The following is an 18,720-nucleotide window of genomic DNA, read 5'->3' on the forward strand; positions in this document are numbered from 1 at the left end:
CGCCTTGCATCAACATCAGTTCTGATTTTGAGCCGTGAAAAGGTCACAAACAAACAGACGAACACTTTTTAGCATTGATTGAATGATAATATTCCTCTTTAACCAAACTCGTGATTATATGGCATAGTGATAAGTGGTCGATAGTAATTGTACTCAGTAACTGCTCATTTCCATTGGCCATTAAGAAACGCATGAGTGCCGGGCGATTTCTAAAATGCATGCTATAAGCATGGACGTAATAGAAAGTGTAGTGATACCGGTTCTTTCGCAAACATCAGAAGCCACTGTTTGGGTTTTCTTACTGTGCTTAGGCCCACGTATTATGGTAAACCATTAATTTTGATTGGTGATTTCTATCAATTGGTGAATTGATAGAAAAATTCAATTCAATTCAATATAACGGTCAGCATATTATTAGTTTGGCCATTCGACGAGGTAACGCTGCCAGCGTTCTGGGCACCCTGCCTCGTTGCGGTGGTTTAGATGATATTTTCGATCTGTAATTTTTACTTTGTTAGTAAGAATAGTAGCCTTTTTTATTAGAAGTTCCTTAAGGTTGTGTTCCTTAAATTGATAGAAATTAATAATAATATCGGTCGTAGGAGAGCACACTGCAGGCAGGGTAGCATGTGGTCCGCATGCGGTGTCTCGACCAATGAAAATGGGTCTAAAAAGGTGTCTACCAATTTTAAAGTTTACGTACGATCTATCAAATTAATCGAATTCATAGAATATTGACCAAATTTTTCGTACGTACGTACCGCGAAAAATTTGTACAAAAAATTTTTTTTTTTTTTTTAAATATTTTTGTAGTTTTGGTCACTTTACTGATTCTCTTAGTTTTGCTCATATTTTGATATAGGTACCTACTTAATATGAATAGACAAAATATGGCAAATATAATTATTATGATCTGTATAATATAAATATATTATATAAGGAAAAGCGGATTGACTGACTGACTGATCTATCAACGCTCAGCTCAAAGTACTGAACGGATCGAGCTGAAATTAGGCATGCAGATAGCTTTGTTATGACGTAAGTAGACATGCGCTTAGAAAGGATTTTTGAAAATAAAACCCCTAAGGGGTTAAAATAGGGCTTTAAAATTTGTGTAGTCCACGCGAACGTGGAATAAGCTAGTTTCATTATAAAATGGAATAGGTAAAATTCTGTTAAAAGAAATGCAGCAGTAATATTTATTCTATACGTATAAGTCTGCGACAGGTTGATATGGCAATCGGGGTATGAGGCGGGGGGACGCCCTGCACACCCACCAGTGTGGGAGTGCGGCTGTGCGGCTGTGCGGGTGTGCGGGGCGTTCCCTCCCGGATTACCATTATTCAACCTGTCGCGTACTATAAGTTTGGGCATTTTCAGAAAAACATTAACTTATGCCTGAAAATAAAAACTATTATTATTATTATTATTATTAAAGCACCTAAAGTTTGATGTACCTGCCTACTGCCTGGCAGAGTGGACTTAAAGTGGGAGGCTATAATTTTTAAGCTGACTGAGGTCTGGTCTGGTGGAATGGAGCCATGCCATCCATTGTGATGCCGCGCAAAAACTGATATGGATAAAACTACCGTATCCTATCCAGGTTTGTTCGTGTTCATCTTAGACTCCATCGTCATTCGTCACTTACCAAGGTGAGATTGCAGACAAAGCTAACTTGTCATTGAATAACAAAACATAACCTTGCGACAGGTATGAAATTGCCAGTAATCAATTAATCAACAAAGCATATTTGAAGGCAGCTAACAATTTTGTACCTAATAAATACCTACTTAGTGGTAGGTGGTAGGTATTTGGGTAGGTAGCGTGTAATTCGTAGTGTGTAGTTGTAATTTCTGGCATTTATTACCGTGGTTGTGGTGACAAAAAAAATTGGTAGTCAATAGGGACTGTCGAAAAAAAAAACATAATTTCTAAATTAAAACCATTAGTTTTACAGCTATCGCCACTCCGAGAACTATTAATATTAGCATGTCGGTGACGCGACCTTGAAGCTTTTACCCATCCCAAAATCGCCCAACGCGCCTCAAGAAGTTTTCAGTTTTATTTTTGCACTGAATCAATCCGAGTATGCAACGCTGAAAAGCCAGTATTGTTGGCACCATAATATTGGCATTGATTAGTGAAATCGATCAATTACACTAATGAATAGTGGTTAGTAATTAGGTGTTATTAGCTTATTATAATAAAGGTTAATATTTATATTACTACAATAGGATATATTAATAACCATTCATACAGTGGCGTGCAGATCATAGAGGCATAAAAGCACTGCTTACCCTAGTTGAAATGGCTTAGTGCTCATTTTTCATGATGACCTGTCATTAAATAGGTAGTTAGCTACCTACTGCTTACCCTAGGTTCAAACCCTGTGCACGCCACTGCATTCATACCATATATTTTTATTCGAATAAACTTTACCACTAGAAAACTGCTACCATTATGTAATTTATGACAAGGGTCACAACTCTCAGCAATGATGAACACACACAGAGAGAGAGAGAGAGAGATACATACCTAAGTTTATTGTAATATCTCCACAAAAACAAATAATTATCTACTTATGTAAAAAAATAAACAATTTTAGAAGTAACTAATATAAATTCTAAACTAGTTGGTTCACTTAACGATTACAAGATACGTAGGTATATGTAAAACTAAAACATTACTTACAGTACTTGAATAAATAACTTTTTATTTCTGGTGTAATTTTTTAAAGTTACATCAAGTATAGGCATGTTTATTTTTATGATAAATTGTTAAGTTTATGTAAACATAAACTTAACCATTTATCATAACCATAATATAAAACCATAGGATTAAAACTTTGTTGAAATTAATATCGTAATTGTAGAAGGTCGAATGGAACGTGTTTTTTGTTGTTTATCATTTGAGTATAAGGAATTGCAACCAAAACTTCGCTGAGATTCGGTAGAAGCACCCGTAAGACTGACAAGTGTTTCCATAATTCATAAATAAAATTATATTAATACGTTAGTCGTTAACCATTCACTTGAAATAATTTTTAGTAAATTATAAAGGTAAGTAAAAAAATACAGTGTTTAATAAATTACTTAGGTACTAATCAATTCATAAATAATGTTTAAAAGTGAAATGCATTTAAAAAAATAACTTCGTTAAAAAGTACCTTTCACAAAACAGAACATCATCGGCAACTCATTCAATACGTAACTCGAATACCCGTCGAACTCGTTCTCAAATTCTAGATTTCGCATGTATAAATTATGTATTTTGTGATGCTCTACTTATTTTTCCGTAATTCTTATAGATGGTTAGTTTTCTTTGAAAATAAAAAAGTGCATTAAATTAAGCTTAATTTTTGACGTGCTTCATATTAGTTACTGGTACCTGTTACGTAGAGGTACATTTTATTTTCATAAGTGCAAGTTTCGTGTGATGTCCTAATGTGCAGTTACCGTCGCACCGCGCTGCTATCACTCATTGTGTGTGTTATAAAGCTTAAGAGAAGTTCATTCGTAACGCGCCCCATACAAACAGTTTGGTTCTCATTTGAATATTAAAAAATACTTAAATAAATATTTTGTAGACAGGTAAGTTCTAGAAAGTAAATCTGTGTCAGTGGTTTGCCCTGTAAAGATGAGAACTTTGAAAGTGACACCAGCTTAAAGATTTGTATATGTAAATCTTTGAGGCTATTGTAAAGATGCATTTAGACCAAACGAGCGAATTCTTGTTTGCTTGCACCTTAAGTTTAAAGCTACTCATTTTTACAGAAATCTGTGAAATCCCTGAAGTAGAGATAAGTACCTATCTAAGTACATATCTAAGTAGTAGTGAAGTAGAGCTAACTAAGTATCTATCCTAAGTATCTGTAAAACGACTGGAAAAGAGATAAGTAGGTACCTATAGATTAATTTATGGAACGTGTCTACATCAGTAGGTAAGTTTGATTGGTTAATATTCAAATGTCAATCGAATTATTTTTGTTTAGAGTGCGTTACGAATAAACTTCTCTTAGGGATGATTTATGCCACGTACGAGGCGCGGACGAGGCACGGATTCAAAATATTACGAACATTTTATATGAAGTAGTTTATGCTTCACCGTGCCGTGACCGTGATGCCTCCGGGGTCGGACGTGGCTCGGACGTGTACGTTTATATTACACTTGGTGTAATATGAGCGTGAGGCGCGTACAGGGCTCGGAAAACTCGTGCACGGCTCGTGCCCGGCACGGCCAAGCGTAAATCCTCCTTTATTCTCTATTTTGTGCTGTTTGCAGATGTATCTTGAATCTCATCCGTTTTACCCATGCACTGAAGCAGAGAAACTCGCGATTCGTAAGGAAGTCGGCATAAAGGATGGCATTTTCCAAGAGGATATAGATGCAATTTTAGATTGGTTTTATAAGGAGCCTCACTTAGCTGATGCAGTTATAGGTACGTACCTACCTACTTATGTAATAATATTATTTTCAAGTTGAGAGAAACATTAACCTTTGGATTTTTTACTGTATTTTTAGCAAAGCTAACATTTCGGCAATGAAATTGTATTAAGCTAGTACCTAATTCTCTCAAATTGTTATAGTTTTAGATTTGATGATAATAGTTTATTAGTAGTAGTAAAAGTAGATTTTATTGAAGTATGTAAGGATGGGGCTGTTATTTATCTAGGTCACCTATAAAATTTCCTTAAAAGAATCAGATATTTATAAAAAAGAATCCTTAATCAATGTATTTTAGGTAGGTAGGTCGGTAGGTACTGACATGTTCTGATTTCTCATAATAGCTCCTTTTATTAGATTTGGTAATGTACGTACTCACTCGTTAGGGTCATCTTGGTCATGGCAAATTCAACATGGCCGACATACGTGACACCTTTAGAGTCTCCTTGTAGATTTTTTAAACACCACTTGTGGATTGTGATGACGGTATAGTGGTTAAGATATTCGCGTCCTATTTGTGGGATCGAGGTTTGATCCTGGGCACTCACCTCTAACTTTTAAGAGTTTTGTACGTTGACGCAATAGGGTTTTAGACTGTAATAATAAAATGAGATGATTTTTGTATAGCAGTAGTTTATGGGGTTAGAATTCACTATCAAAGAGAATAATTAAAAAAACATGGTTTTTATTCATTTTTAAAATATATAATAATAACGTCACGCTGTACAGAAAGAGATTAATGACGTCACATGGCGTAAACAACAAATATTTTGTAATGTTAAAAAATTAAAAAAAAACTGTCGTTTACTGATTGTGACGTCATTATTCACCTTCCGTACAGCGTGAAGTTCATGGTAAAAATAAACAAAACTCCTGATTTTTTTTAAATAATTTTTTAGGTTTTTGAAAATCCCGTGCGCACTTTTTAATTTTCTGGGATAAAAAGTACATAGTCTTAATAATATGTCCGTCTCCAGGATGCAAGCTATCTCTGTAGGTACTATGTAGATAATGCCCGCAACTTTGTACACGCGGTTTTCATCATCATCATCATCAACCCATAGAGGTCCACTGCTGGACATAGGTCTCTTGTAGGGACTTCTACACGCCACGGTCTTGCGCCGCCTGGATCCACCACGCGGGTTTAGATATTTTCAAAAATCCTGTTGGAACTGTTTGATTTCCAGCAATAAAAGTAGCCTATGTTTTTTACAAACTTTCGTTAAAATTGCTTAAGCGGATGTGCTGTGAAAAGCTAACATCAGACAGACATACCTACTTTCGCATTTATAATTATGGTTTTAGATATTATCATCCATCGCCGGTTCACTACACAACACGGGTCTACTCTCAGAGTGGGAAGGGTTTTGGTCATAGTCTACCACGCGGGCCATGTGCGGATTGGACTTCACACACCTTTGAGAACATTATGGACAACTCTCAGGCATGCAGGTTTTCTCACGATGTTTTCCTTCACCGTTAAAGCAAGTGACATTTAATTACTTAAAAGTTAGATGTGCGTGTCCGGAATCGAACCCCCAACCTCCGATTAGAAGGCGGACGTCCTAACCGCTAAGCTATCACAGGTTTTAGATCTATAATATATTTTTATTATTTATATTTTGTTCTTCAGACCGTGATTACGTGGAAAAAATGCTAATTTCTACAAGATGTTCTCGTGAAAAGTGCAAGAGGAAAATTGATAATTTCTACAGATACAGGTCTTATGCGCCGGAACTAATACAAACGAGAATAGAACAATTATCCGATCCTGATTTTGATCCTTGGTCATTTTAGTAAGTGCTACGAATTTATTTGTATACTTTCTGGATGCAGTTTATGTAGGTACGGTCGGGCTCAGAATTCGAATAGCAATTCCGCAAAACTATTGCATCAAACTCAGATGTGCCGTACAGTGCAAGCGTATTCGATCACTAAGGTGCTAAACGAGTTTTGGCCTTTGACAGTACATAAGATTTTTTACACCTTTGTTATCTGTTATCTCCCAAAGCCACCATGATCAAAACTTCATAGTCGCTGATCTTGGGGACAATACGCAGAAAAACTTTCAGCTTTTATAAAATAACGAAGGTCTAGCACGCGCTGGCTCTTAGTCCAGTAGTGATTGACAAATAATATAACATTAATAATTGTTCTATTTCCATTACAGTCGGCAAGCTGCTATACCCAAATTGTTTAATGGCAAAAGGATTTCAGTGTTTCAATTAACGGATCCAAATCCCAGCAATTTGCATTGCGAAGTCGCGCTTAGAAATACAATAATGGTAATATTATGTTTGAATATTAAATTAGTGCTGTTAAAATTATTTAACACGTGGACACATAAATCCGTCTGATAAAATGCATTCCGAAGAGTGAATAGGCACTTTCTAGGCAGGCGCGCTCCTCTTAAATACGCGTAGCTCAAATGAAGTATGCCCTACTAAACAAAAAAAGCATCATCAAAATCGGTTTATAATTAGTGGAGTAATCGCGTAACAAACATACACTTTCATTCAAACTTTCATATATTTCAACCACTTAGTGGTAGAATTTCCATAATTCTTTTTTAGTGAATGTGTAGGTACGTTATAAAAACCTACTGTCAAAATTTCAAGTTTTAGGAAAGGTCTTTTCATTCAATTTGTAAAACAAGGAGCTGAAATAAAATATATAAAGACATCAAACGACGGGTTCATTTTAGAAGTTGTTAAAATGTTAACACATCGTAAATTACCTATTACGAAATAATTACGACAATCAGTACTTATTATTTTAGTAATTTAACCAAACTGTTATTTAGGCATGTATCTAGGCGGTAGTTATATTTAATCTTTTTAGGGTTCCGTACATCAAAAGGAAAAACGGAACCCTTATAGGATCACTTTGTTGTCTGTCTGTCTGTCGGTCTGTCAATTTTGCAGATATAGCACACATTAGGGGAAAAATCTGAAAACCGTGAATTTGTGGTTACATCACACAAAAACAGTTAAATTGTGGTCATGAACTAAAAATTAGTATTTTCAATTTTCGAAGTAAGATAATATTATATCAAGTGGGATATCATATGAAAGGGCTTGACCTGTGCATTCTAAAACTGATTTTTATTTATTTTTATGCATCCATCGATGTATGCATCATATTAGTTTTCATATCATATCACTGTAGTGCGGAACCCTCGTTGCGCGAGCCTGACTCGCACTTGGCCGGTGTTTTTATTATAGAAAATTACTGATTAAAATGAAAAAAAACACTAAATAGGTACTTAGCCCTCAAACAAACATAGTAGTACTTTTAAAATTATTATAATAACTAATAATCTACAAATAGGTAGGAACATTTTTTTTTTATGATCACACATTAATAAAAAATGTTATTTGTGAACTTTGTTTTACAGCGTCAAGTTCAAGATTCATGGTAGATCTGTACTAATTTAGTTTTAATAGGTCCTACTTAAGTTTCATTAATTAAACTTGAGTTTTTTAATATACTTATATTTTAATACGTATTAAATACAATGGTCATAAAATAACTTAAAATTAAAGCTAAAGGCTACAAGTCTACAAAGAGGAATACAAATCAAAAGGTCATCCGAGAATTTTAATCTAATAAAAAAAAACCAATGGCAAAATAAATAATTCAATGAGCACGATTGCTATCGCAACATCTAATAACTATCCAATTGATCTAAACGCCGAGTATTCAATAATTCTTTCCGAACCTCAGAGGGAGACTGCAATAAAAACCTTTAAAACTCGCTCCATTTGGCTTCTTAGCAACAGATCGTATGACATCGAATGATAATATCGATTTTATTAAACTACCTTTAGTAAATAAATTTGGCTTCTTAGCAACAGATCGTATGACATCGAATGATAATATCGATTTTATTAAACTACCTTTAGTAAATAAATTAATAATTTTATGTAGGGTGTAACCCTTATACTACCTCAACACAATCCAGCACCAATAACCATTTGCCTCATTTTGTGGTTATAGTGATTTAGTATTTTTCAAACCCGCCATGTAAAGCGTGCAAAACTCGAGTCAATGCCCCACCTACGATGCGGCATTGACTCCGAGTGACCTACGCGCGTAACGCTCGTTGACCACTGACGTCAGTCAGATGTTTCATTTGCAACATAATATTATCATAAATTTTTACAAAATTATAGGATTTTTTAATTTATTTTTTTCGCTTTTTTGTGGTATCATATCAGTAATGATTAGTACTATCACCTGTCTTCGTTTTGGCTAGCGTTCTGGTTACACCCTGTACTACTTTTAACAATTCAAATCAATTTTTAAAATAATCTAACAGTTGCATACCTATACAATTTGTTTGTTACAGCTTGGAGATTTAAGACTAAAATATGACTACATGTTGGGAGACATTTGGATAATGGATCTGCTGAATGCAACTATTGGCCACGTGTTGCGAGTAAATCTGGCGTTGATGCAGAAATTCACACACATCGTTCAGGTTGTTATTCTGTGTCATTCTGTTCATTAAAATTAAAACTTTTTTAGGTGTTTTTGGTATCACGTCTTCTGAAACTCCATGATCGCGTCACCAACGCGGGGGGGAAGGGGGGGGGGGGGGCGTTAAAAACCATCAGCCACCCGTATTTATACAATCGACGCATTCACGTGACGTCCGTTTCAAAGGCGGCAAACAATGGTTTACAAATTATGAAATTTTTAATTTTTGATTAAAATCACGGTTCTATCAAATTTATAAGTTTAAACTTGTGTCGGCAGTCACCACTTAATGCTAAATTTGTATTTAAAACAAATGGTTACAAAATCCAAAAAGTCCTTAGAATAGATGTTGGTGAGTACCTAAGAACTTTTCCCGTTTGTAGACGATCGATTAAGGTAATAGGTATTTATTTGCTATGTTATTACGCCATAACGGATAGAAACTTTATAAAAAAAATTGTATATAATAATGAAGCCTAACTCTAGACAATAAACTTTGAAAATGTGGTACAAGAAATGAATAAGGATAAAAAATACCCATAAAACGCATTGAGCTAACAATTAAATAAATTAATTAGGCAAAGAAGCTTCATGCTTCTTACCTATTATATACCTATTTATTGACGGGCAGTAACGAAATTGCTTTAGCAAAAAAAGTGAGGATATATTAGGTATTCATTCACTGTCGTGTACCGATATTAAAATATTAGGGTCGCGTACTATGGTTTCTAAAATAAACCATGTCAATAGAAAAACAATCTTACTATTTTTGGAAATCATTGTCGTCGTCATATAAGCAGGTATAAAAAATATAAGGTATCATTTTCAATTATTATTGGAGCAAAAGAGAGCTTTTTTGAAAATACCTACTGTTTTTGAAAAGTTTTTATTTCACTTCACTACTCTTACCTATTATAAATGCGAAAGTGTGTTGGTTTTTTAGTTTATTGTTTTGCCCTTCAATGAGGCCGGCCGCAATGGAGACACGGATCGGCGTGATTTTTTGCGTGATGGATATAAGTATTAGACCTGTAGAGTGCCATTTGGCTACATTTTATGACGGAAAATTTCACAAACTGCATGATTTCAAAAACTTGAATCCAAGCGGCTGAAGTTGCCAGCATCAGCTAGTTATGTAATAATTATATTTAAGAAAGTTATTGTCTTTATCAATGATATCATATAAAAGGAAGTACTTATTGCGTCATACGCGATTAAAATGAATAATTATAACTACAGCATTTGGGTTACATTCGTAGATAGGTACCTAGTTAGATATTTCTTTTACTCAAGCGTGTTTTGTATCTTCTAGCGAGAACGGATTTTATACGCTAGTGCAATAAAAAAATGAAAGTAACTTATCTATATTGTAAAATATCATTGGCCGTTATATTTTCGACTTATGGGTTGCCAAGTCACATAAACCCTTAGATCGGCCCCTTAATATTATGTTTATATGTAAATTGAAAATCTTCCTCGTGAAATTTGATAATAATGGTGAAAACCGGTCTCAAGTGGCTTACGCTAAGAAAACATATTATTACGAGATACAATATCATAATAAAGAATTATATACCTCTCGATGACGTCCACAAAAAAGTCCGCAGCAGCGTAAAATTATTATTATACTCAATTCTATTAATAACTCACAGTAACACTTTTTGTATTCAAAATTTATTTTAACACGTTTATCAAATTAATTCGACTCCAAACGAAGCCAGCACTAATTGGTAGGTACCTACCTAAATTAAGCCAAATCATCGTAATAATTCTTTGAAGAACGAATCATTAATTAAGTATAGTTTTCATAGTATTTACTTCAGTATACTACGTATCATGCAAGTTATCTCTCTCCCCCCAGGCCACAGCACTGCGATGCGATATCGCATCGCAAAATCGATGGTGCATCGCAATGTGATGCGTTGACGCAACGCAAAATTTTCATCGCATACGGCATTGTACGAGAAAACACTGACAATCAATTTCTAGTGAGCCATGGACCGCACTACACGTATCTTACTTCTACTAGCGTTAAGACGCATTAAGAAAAACACACACAGCACAGAATGGCACACAGAGAGGTGTGGACACCGACTAGACGGGAATACGTCGTCGCATCGCAAGTTTGTACGGTGCGGGACCGCATCGGAAATTTGCATAGTGCATTGTGCGACGTCATCGTTTTTTACGACCTGACGTCGCATCGCAGTGTTGTGGTCTCAGCCTTAAGTAACAACCGGAACCGAGAACGTAAAGTGAAGGAATCAAGTTCTCAAATCGAAAGAATCAAAGTTCAAATTAGTACTTTCAAAATCGGTCACTCATCCAGTAATCGACTCAGGTGATGGGTCAATAGCTCAAGATATACGCTGTCACCACACGGTCCTCAAATGCAAGCTGTAATATTAATGTTAATATTTTTTCAGGATGGCATAGGTTGGAAACTTTATGAAGTTCATATAGTGAACGCCTCATCGTTTAGCCAACATTTTGTGAATCTGTTCAAACCCTTCGTTAAGCCAAAAATTATGGAACGTGTTAGGTTCCACGGGAACGTTGAGGAGTTACACGAGTTTATTCCAAAGCAGTATCTGCCCAAAGATTTTGGGGGCGATCAACCATCTTTGGATGAATTTAAAGGTAAACTACTCGCTCATCATACTATTTAAGGCTCATTTTCGCTCCCTGATAGAAAAAGCATACAAAAAGTGGACGATTTCTAAAATGCATTCCTTAATCACTATATAGGTATTTGGGGAACAATTTTGATTGGTCGTTATTGAATAAATTCGTAGTGAAGGAGATTTTTGGGGATCCTTTTTCATTGGTCGTTATATTGAATGTATTCGTAGTGTGGGAAATTTCTCAAACGAATCTCATAATCACATACTTAGTATTGGGAAAAATATTTTCATTGATTGTTTTCGTAGTACGAGAGATCCAGTCTCAAACACATTCCACTACCGCATAGTACTTAAAAAATGGTAATGGTAGTTATAGTAATTCGTAGTGCGAAAGATTTCCTAAACGTGTTCCATAATTGCATAGCATTTTGTAGTGCGAGACATTTCTAAAACGCATTTCATAATCGTTATACGGGAGGTTTCTTAAATCCATTCCATAATTGCATAACATTTGAGAAACCATTTTCGTTACCCGGGATATCGTTGTCTACATGATGAAAAATTAATCTAAAGAAACGGTTACGGTTATGAATATACGATTACGAATATTTATTGCTGACACAAAATAGACGAACACTCATAAAACTTAAGGTGATATCAGACGGTTCATTTGGAGTGAATTTGTTTGATTTCATTCATTTGTTTCGTTAAAAGACGTTTTATTTCGAATAAAAGGTTTTGAATGAATGACAGAAATGAATAAATAATGAACCATTTAATATCGCTATTAGATATGGAAACCATTCCAGTCGTATTAAATAAAAAAGTGGACTGTCAATTTATTTTAGTTACCTACCTACTCCAGATTGGCTTATTGGCTTCCATAGTTTCTTATAATTAAATTTAGTAAAAAAACTGTATTACAGTGCTGAAACACTTAGGTTCTTATATTTTATCTGCTTTTATCAGAGGTGTCAGGCGAATAAGTCTGTAAAGGAAATTAGAAATGAATAGGAAACTTTTTAATTTTTCAGAGTTATACAGAACAGAGATACAAAAGCCGCTCTCAAAGGATTACTTAATAAAATGCTGCCAGCAAGTATCAAATGAACAAAAGCGCAACAGTGATGCATACAACGAAGACTTTATAATGGGATCATTCAAAAAACTGGATATCGATTAACTCGCTGGAAGAAACCTGAAAAAAAGGGCATGAGGGCAACTACGCGGCATGACATACATTGCTCGGGTCTTCGATTTGTAGCAAGGAACTCTGAAATAGGAATTTTGTCAATTCGGAAGTTGAAAGTAGAAATTAATTTACTTTGTCAAACGTCAAAACGAGCGCATGGACTGAGCCACACGATGTCGCTCCAGCTAAAAGTATGGTGTTGCAACGCACCACCCCTCCCCGCCTCGTCTTTTTGGTCCCAAGTACGTTTTGCGTGCGGTACCGCACGACGTCGTAACGCAACGTGTGGCATTGTACAGTGATATCTATGTGGGATCATATAGGATGACGCAGCGGCGTCGCTCAGGCGCCGCACCGCCAACGCAACGCATCGTGTGGCTTCATTCTTAGTAAGGGAGCGTATATGTCACAAACATTTGACGTACTTTAAGGGCACCTTTAAAATCGCAAAAAACCGCGCGGAGGCAGCACGGTTATAGCGCTGCGGCTGAGCTGCTTTTTAAATCCGTATAAATAAAAGCACGCGACAAAAGTTATAAGTCAAAAGTCAAATGATTTATTCAAAATAGGTAATAAATTACTCTCATTGATGGTCTGGTAAATCTAGACTGCAGCGTTATACCCGCGCTGCAGCCGCGCATCAGTTCATCGATCGAAATTATATGGATTTACAAAGCAGCACGGCCGCAGCGCTGCAGCCGCGCTGCCTCCGTGCGGCACATGGCAACTAATTTGAAGGTGTCCTTAGTTTTAGTTTAATTAATAGATAATCTATAATGTTATCAAACTTTAAGCTAAAATAAGCTAAGTTTTTAAAATAACTTATTTTTAACATAGGCAACGTTCCTATTGGTTTCAGAATTTAAAAAATCTTACCCTGACCTGCGTATTGGTAAGATCGATCTAATTGGTTGTATACAAGATTTTCACTTCAAAGTCTTTAGATTTCTAAAAATTGTAGTCAACTAAATATACGTCATAAGTCGTAACCATACACCAAAACTATTATATAGTATTTTTTCTTAATGGCTTATTGTTACTTACCTATTTAAAAAATTTCGCACCAATTAAAATATCGTATCGAATAGATTTAATGACTATGATTTGCACGAAAACATTTTTTTTTCTTTTTATTGATTATCCCGCTTCATCTTCGTTCACTTAAGTTATATATCAGATGAGAAACTTGATATCGAATAGAAAAAACTAGCTGATCTTTTTTTTCGAAGGAAAAGCTATCATGGACACATATCACGGCCACAGCGAATGCGGTAGTCATGATATTGGACTGTGACCGACTAAAACCAACTGTGGTTAATGTGGCACTGAATGTAACAAAATTAATGCCATGCTGTAACATTCTATAATTTTAATAAATAAAAAATAAATTAATTAAAAACCTCACGGAGTACCTACACCCAGTGGCGTGCACAGGGTTTGAAGCCAGGGTAGGCACTAGTTAAGTAGGAGCCTGTTCACTGGCCATAATGAAAAATATGCATTGAGCTATTACAACTGGGGTAAGCAGTGCATTTATGCGTCTATGATCTGCACGCCACTGCCTACACCTGACCCATCCCAGCTTCGCACCGTTGTAAAATATTTACTTACCAGTGTCCCGAAAGGCACTCTATTTCTAAAATAATTTACAGCAAGAGCAAGAAACCTTTTCAACTTTTAATACAGCTCATCTTACACGAAAAAATATATTTTATTCAAGGATAAACCTTTTCCTGAGATAACTCAAATTGAGTTAATACAACAGCTCACTTTAGAGTTTACAGCCGTACTCAGAGTAGCTTAATCGTTACTTAATTTTAGTTAAAACGAGACAGAGCTATATCTCTCACATAAGTCTGTCTCGTTTTAACTCAATCTTAAGTAACGATTAGCGACTCTGAGTACGGCTGTTAAACTTAAAACCTAACATAAAAATATTTATGTGCATACTATTATTATTAGCATCATGATATGGATAAACTTCTGAAAAGCGCGTATGTACCGCCGATGAATCTGAAATTTGGTATTTTGACCTCTTAATCACGAATAAATCACAATCATTTTGAATATGGAAAATGAAGGAAAACCTCTTTGTTCGGTGTGCATAATCGCGCATTCCTAACCAATTTTGACTATTTTAGGTGTGTGTGTGTGTGTGTGTGTGTGTGTGTGTGTGTGTGTGTGTGTGTGTGTGTGTGTGTGTGTGTGTGTGTGTGTGTACAGCGGAGGTAAGGGGTTCAGGAAGCTTGGGGCGGGCGTCACCCTCTCGCAAATTTTCGTTACGATATTGGTGTTTACGAGGTTTAAATTTCAAAATATAAAATTTCAACATTTGAAGAAGTACACGCAAAAATATTATTTTGGCCAAAAAAACGGTCCAAGTTTAGAAGAATTCATAAACTGAAATCAGAATCCACATCATGCCGTATTCATAATAATATGGGCTCTCAGCTCTCAGCGATTTTAGAATCGTTCATTTTCTTTTTCCATTGTCGTGAGGTCAGATTGGAATAAAATATTTAACTAAGAATAAAAAAAAGTCTCCAGAAAATCATTTGTGTTGTCCCGCTGACGTTGACAAAGAGGCCCTCGGTACGATGCAGCTGTCACGACACGACCCGGTTTTCGTGTCGTGTTGCAATTACAAAAGACTTTCCATTTATATCTCGGAAGTTTTACTTTAAAATGTTGGATTCTTTTGTTTTGTGTATGTCAGGGTTACATTCAATATTTTTCTTCTAAACATACAGTTTAATAAAATAAAAAAGTAGTTAATAAATTTTTTTTACGATTTACGGAAATAACGTACATTAATATTGCATGTATGGGCATTACTGATACTTTTAAAATATCATTTTCATTTATTGAAATAACTTTTTCATATTTGACACACACATTGATTTTTTCAATTTTCAACACTAGAACATGCGGGATTGGAATATGTATTGAATTTCAATCTGTGAGGTTTTGCTTCGTGATTTTTCACAGGCTACTTTAAGTAAGTAAGTATATTAAGTGGCACCACCTGGGTATTTATTAAAGGTAGGAATTTACGATTTCCTTATATTTCCCTGTTTCGCCACACTAATTTTTCTGGCAAAACCTTTGCCAACCCTCCTAGTGGTTAGAGAAAGTTTATAAATTATGAACTTTCAAACCACGTCCGTTGGGAATCGATTCCGGGATCTCATTTTAGAAGGCTACAGTGCTTACCACTGAGCCTTCAACAATTTAATTATAAATACTATCTGTCCCGGCTTACTCACGTGTGTAGTCGACGTTAGCCCGACTAGTTTCGAACCCATCCGGGGTCCTTTTTCAAGGGAGTCCCTCTCCCTTCGGGGTCCCTTCGGGAGTCGGGGTCTCCCTTGAAAAAGGACCCCGGATGGGTTCGAAACTAGTCGGGCTAACGTCGACTACACACGTGAGTAAGCCGGGACAGATAGTATTTATAATGGAAATCACTCACGGTAGTTTAAACGCTAAAACAATTTAATTGTACATAGGTATTAGGTACGAATATAAAATATGCAGGTATATATGTAAATGTGTGATTTTCCTAATCCGAGTTTGATTAACATTAGGCAATAAATCAATATTAGACATGTGCCAATAGCTTTATTATGTGAGAGGTGATACGACACGACACGTGTGTTTCATCGGTTAATTATCCAGGGGATTATACTACACAGTGAATCTTGTACAGTGATTATGTTTTCATCTGTCGGCTTAGTTATAAGTCCAATAAATCCATCCCATTACCTATATTATGTCACACGCTGACATAATAAATTCAAAAGTGAATCTGTGTGTTGCTTTTCTGAATCTAATTAAAATTTCATGCAGTAACAATTCACCACCAAAAATTATTCTTTATTAGCAATTTGCGGGACTTATATCCCCATAAATTAGGCAGGCAATGTAGCCCTGCAGTATCAGTATTAAGGAGTTGAATCTAGATTCTTTATGAGGCCTTACAAACTCATAAACTTATTCTAAAAGTAAAAACTGTTTTTTTTTTAATTTTAGTGACATTAGCGTACATTTATATTTGTTTTACTGTACATAAGAGTGATACCTAGTCATATACTAAAACTTTCCTGAAAGTATGTTAATTTATGGTAGTAGAAAAAAAATACGAAAATCAGTTCATTAACCTTTGAGATAACCGCGTCCCTTACGTGTTTCTCCGAGAGGGTTTATGCGATTTGTTTACCGATCTTTTAAGCAAATTAAGAAAGAACTATACTTATATTTATTTCAAATGCCCCGAGAGCAATTTCAAAGGATGACTGAACCGTAAGTAAGTATTAGGAACATTATCTTCAATTAAGATATTATAAGCAGAATAATAAAGAAAGGTTTTCAAGTTTGTTATTGAAATATGGCGAGGGCCATCTTCACATTTGAAATGAGTAACTACAGCAATTATTATCTACGACATCGACTTATTGTAGTAGATATCATATCACTGATCTACGATTATCATAATGTGATACAGGGGGATTAACACGGTAGTTATGAAACTTCCGTGTTAGCGCCCCCCTGTAACATAAAGTGTCATTCAATATTTGTCATCGTAAATGTTAACTAGATGTTATGTAAGCTAATTATAATCAGCCGATCAGCCGTGTGTGATTGAGAGGCGTATGTACAGCGTATTTCGGTTTATACCAATATGGTATGGATTGTTATATTGTGGTGTGCGATATATAAATATAGTCCCACGGGAAACGATAGGTATTACCAACGCGCGGATAAAGTGAAGGGTATCCTATCTGTAACTTGCACCAACCGTTTAAATGTGTTTAAGTTTTTCTATCCTTATATTTTTCTTATCAACCCTGAAATAATCTTGTCAAATACTGACAGCATTACAAAATTAAACTAACGTCCGAAATTAATAACAGCTAATCCATAATCCCTTCTGTAGTATCTGCAATCTGTCAATAATTTATATTTTGTCGAAAATTGACAGTAACGTTGTTTTTTGTCAAACTGTACCTACGGTCTTTTCTTTATTGAAAACTATTATAATATTATTATTAACACAATAAGTATTTTATTTAGGTATTTTATAAAATATTTACTTAGTTTATTAGATACCATAGGCTTAGATCCATATATTTTGTACTAGCTGATAACCGCGACTTCGTACGCGTGGATTTAGGTTTTCAAAAATCCCGTGGGAACTCATCAATTTTCCGGGATGAAAAGTAGCCTATGTCCTTACCCGGGATATAAGCTAACTCTGTACCAAATTTCATCAAAATCGGTTGAACGGTTGGGCCGTGAAAAGCTAGCAGACAGACAGACAGACAGACAGACAGACAGACAGACAAACTTTCGCATTTATAATATTAGTATGGATATTTTGTATGATTCTTATATTCATTTTATAATTATTCCAGTAGCGTAAGAACTATTCCACTTTATAATACGCCTTACTCACAACCTTAAATGGGAAGCTGGAAGAAATCACTGTTAAGCGATAAGCATTTTCAATGTAATTTAATTTACCTAATATTACTTTGTAACTACAATTTTGGTACATGAAAAATAAAAATAAAATAAATAAATAAATGTTAACGTCGGATAAGAAATAGATTGATTATAAATTTTGGCCGTAAACACTGACCTTAATTTCAAAAGTTTTGAATTAATCTACTTGTATGACCTAATATTCAGTCAATATAACTTGTGAAAACATGCAAGCAAAGCTAGTCTAAATTACTATAAACACAAACTCCTGCAGCTTCTCATTTTCTTAAGTAAATATTAATTAAAACTTTAATATATTTTTCCAACTCCTAGCTAACAGTTTCTCGGTAAAATAATTGCAGAGTTTCAAGTATCTAATTAGCATCATATTTAACTCTGAAATTCTATATACGAAATCGCTAACGTACGAGTACGTAGCTATATCAATATTAGGTAAGTGTGTCTGTTTTAACTTTTATGTAGTTCTTATTATTATAA

General features: G+C 35.1%; 1 protein-coding gene across 3 annotated transcripts; it reads left to right on the plus strand.

Annotated features, from left to right (window-relative positions):
* The first annotated feature begins 2,943 nt into the window (after positions 1-2,943).
* LOC117984938 (alpha-tocopherol transfer protein-like) lies at positions 2,944-14,441 on the plus strand. Of its 3 annotated transcripts, none has more exons than XM_034971615.2 (7): positions 2,944-3,059; positions 4,282-4,438; positions 6,077-6,239; positions 6,614-6,728; positions 8,795-8,926; positions 11,352-11,565; positions 12,584-14,314. In XM_034971615.2, exons 2-7 carry the CDS (start codon positions 4,282-4,284, stop codon positions 12,730-12,732), a joined length of 930 nt encoding a protein of 309 aa, XP_034827506.1. In that variant the 5' UTR covers positions 2,944-3,059; the 3' UTR covers positions 12,733-14,314. The 3 variants fall into 3 exon arrangements, with proteins under 3 accessions (XP_034827506.1, XP_034827505.1, XP_034827507.1); XM_034971614.2 differs by lacking the exon at positions 2,944-3,059 and adding an exon at positions 3,178-3,310 and having other exon boundaries at positions 12,584-14,315; XM_034971616.2 differs by lacking the exon at positions 2,944-3,059 and adding an exon at positions 3,197-3,254 and having other exon boundaries at positions 12,584-14,441.
* The last annotated feature ends 4,279 nt before the right edge of the window (positions 14,442-18,720 follow it).

The sequence above is a fragment of the Maniola hyperantus genome, chromosome 9 (assembly GCF_902806685.2).
Source record: "Maniola hyperantus chromosome 9, iAphHyp1.2, whole genome shotgun sequence".
NCBI lineage: Eukaryota > Metazoa > Arthropoda > Insecta > Lepidoptera > Nymphalidae > Maniola > Maniola hyperantus.

Coding starts and splice junctions, on each gene's coding strand:
- LOC117984938 (XM_034971614.2), top strand. Junction 6,729..8,794: donor CGCTTAGAAATACAATAATG/GTAATATTATGT, acceptor TGTTTGTTACAG/CTTGGAGATTTAAGACTAAA. Junction 11,566..12,583: donor ATCTTTGGATGAATTTAAAG/GTAAACTACTCG, acceptor TTAATTTTTCAG/AGTTATACAGAACAGAGATA.